This window comes from Egretta garzetta, unplaced genomic scaffold (assembly GCF_000687185.1).
Source record: "Egretta garzetta isolate BGI_Z169 unplaced genomic scaffold, ASM68718v1 scaffold211, whole genome shotgun sequence".
In the NCBI taxonomy this organism is placed as follows: domain Eukaryota; kingdom Metazoa; phylum Chordata; class Aves; order Pelecaniformes; family Ardeidae; genus Egretta; species Egretta garzetta.
The window spans coordinates 1,028,973-1,031,556 of NW_009258673.1; the positions used below are offsets into that span (position 1 = coordinate 1,028,973).

The 2,584-nt window shown below is 54.2% G+C and overlaps 1 protein-coding gene across 1 annotated transcript in view; it reads left to right on the forward strand.

The window, feature by feature from the left end:
- Positions 1-2,334, forward strand: part of LHX6 (LIM homeobox 6) — an 8,546-nt gene extending 6,212 nt beyond the window's left edge. Inside the window, 2 exon segments of the mRNA XM_009648844.2 lie at positions 427-530; positions 2,276-2,334. Coding sequence (XP_009647139.1) covers positions 427-530; positions 2,276-2,296 — 125 coding nt within the window. The 3' untranslated portion in view covers positions 2,297-2,334.
- The last annotated feature ends 250 nt before the right edge of the window (positions 2,335-2,584 follow it).

Genomic DNA, 2,584 nt, shown 5'->3' on the forward strand with positions numbered 1-2,584 from the left:
CCCTCCATGCCTCATCTCCAGAAAAGTCCCAGTTTTACCTGACTGGTCCTTGGCCCTCCTTGTGTTTCCTTTGTCACGGAGAAGAGGTGTGAACGTGCCCCATTGAGCTCGGTGGTCAAGTGGTCTTCTTCCTGCTCACAAGATCAGAGCTGCTTTCTCTAACAGTTGCCAAGTGCGGGTGAATCGTTTGTGAGCGCCAGGCAGCTTTGGTCCTGCCTGGACGGAGGTTTTAGCTCCGTGACTCCTGTGAGGCTTCTCCCCTCCCTCGCCCACGCGGCCGTGGTAAATCGTGGCTCCTGCTGCGCCTCCGCCTGATCCGCCGGGCATCTCTTCTTCCGCGCGCGTCCCGAGCTGCTCCCCGGTGGAAGCCCGACCGTGCCGGTTGTGTTTGTAGTAACAGAGGCTGAAGGCTCTTCTCATCCACAGGTCAGGTACAGTGTGGACAAGTGCACTGTAGCCTGCCCTCCACTGCTCCACCAGTGCACCTCAAAGCAGACATGGAAGGACCACTATCTAATAGGGGTGAGAAGGTAATTGTAGTCCCTGTTTCAGGCTTTGGGGCCAAACCTCAACTGTAGCAAAGATTTTTTTGGGTACCATCATTGCCACTGCCGTCTCGTCAGCATCGCTGCTTCTCCATCGTCTCTGGCAGCTGCACCCGCTCATGTGTCCCCTCTTAATTTTGGTGGCCCTGGGTGGATGTGCCAACTGTTGGTCAAAATGGCATCACCGTGTGCTCCACTGAATACCCCTGGTGGTCGTGACGCGCTGGGATGCCGTGCCTGCATACACTGAAGGTTTTTGGCACGCTCCTGCCCGACCCCCCCTCTCTCTGCTTTCTCCCCATCCCGTGTGCGACGAGCTCCGTTCTGCTCCATTCCTCAGCCGCCCGCCCGCGCGGTCGGTGCAAACAGCGGCCGGCTGTTAACGCTGGCGCGGGGGGACCTTTAGCATCTGCTGACTTTCCAGTTTTCCATGAGTTAGTAAGAAAGATTAATTTCTTGGGGATTCCAGTATTGCTTAAAAAAATAACAACTGGCTGTGACAGTATCTGACGTAGGAATGTTGTTTCACAATGTCTGGCCAGGAAACGATATTGCGTATTGATATTTTTCTGTTCAGCACTTGAAGTAGCTGTCTGTTGTAACGCACGGCTGATTTGGGGGCAAGGCTTCTGAAATATGTTGAGGCTCGTAAGATTTTATTTAGATTCCCAATTTAAGTGGCTTCGTTTTGAGGAAACACTGAGCCTTTGGCAGCTCTTACTGGTTTTAGCTTTCGTCTTTACTGTTAGAAGTTCTCAGCATCTCTTTTCAAAGCTCTCTGTTCAGTGCAGCGACTGCAGATTATAGAGCTCTGGTTCGATAAGCACAAGCAGGGGTATGGCCAAGCCCTTTTTCAGTTGGAATGCTGCCGTTTGATCACGATATCTGCACAGCAAGCTGGCGAATTTTCAGAAAATATTATACAGTCCCGGTGCTGTCATTCCGAGAAACTTCACCGCCACAAGTGGTTTTTGTGATTTAAATGCAATCGCTTGCTCGCCGCTGTTGCAGAGCTGGGTTCTCGGGGCACAGAGCTGCCCCCCAACCAGCTCCTTTTCCAAACAATTGCTTGCACGTTGAGTTCCTGAAACCTCTTTTTCCACATCCAAAATTTTTTAAAAGCAGTGGGAGCTGACATCCTGGGAAAGCACACGCAGACACTAAGTCTCCGTTTCCCCCTGCACGTGGGGCACCCCCCCTCCTCTCGGGGTACCCAGCGCAGCGGCCGTGGGAGAACGGAGCTGGCTCAGCGGCTGCTCCCCCCCGCCTGCCGGCAAGGACAGACGCTGCCCCGGCAGAGCGGCGAGGTGGCGTGGTTCGAGGGAAGCCTGCGATGATTAGCAAGTGAGGCAGGAAGAGTGAGGGCCGTTGGCAATGGCCTTCGCCTTTCTTGGGAGGTGCCGTAGGGCAGAGCAAATAAGCACTGGTTTCAGGGTGCTGCCCGGTAGGACGTGGGTTCACAGCTAACGCCGTGCCCAGAGGCACACCTCTGTCAGGCTGGGAGCTGCCACAGTCCCGTTACCTCCGCCCGTGCCCTCCCGTTCCGTGGGCAGGGCTGGGGGCTCCCGGGCAGACAGTGGTTCCAGAGATGAGGTTTTGGTTTTTTTTTTCCATGGGGAAGCATCTGCCTGGGCCGTGTCTGTTCTGTCGGTCCCTGAATAGACCTTGCCACGGCCAGGGCTGTCTGTCTCTGAAAGCAGCTAACGCTCGATTCCCGTTTTTCCCACTAGGTCATCCTCTTTCAGTATTGACTGCGCGAACTCTTCCTCACCTGCCCATGGCGCTACCAGCACCACTGCCCCTCAGCCGCTGAACGGCAGCGTCCAGCCCAAGGCAACTGTTGTCAGTCATGCAGGAGAAACTCAGATCCAGCATTCTCAGTTATTTCCATTGACCAGCACCTAACATCCAGTATTATTTCTCCAGCGACACCCTGTGTATGTGTGTGTTGAGTGCAGAGTTACATTTTTCACTTGTTTCTTGTGGACTTGTAGAATGACCGTGAGTCTCTCCAAGGCAATGCCAGACACAGTCAAAAT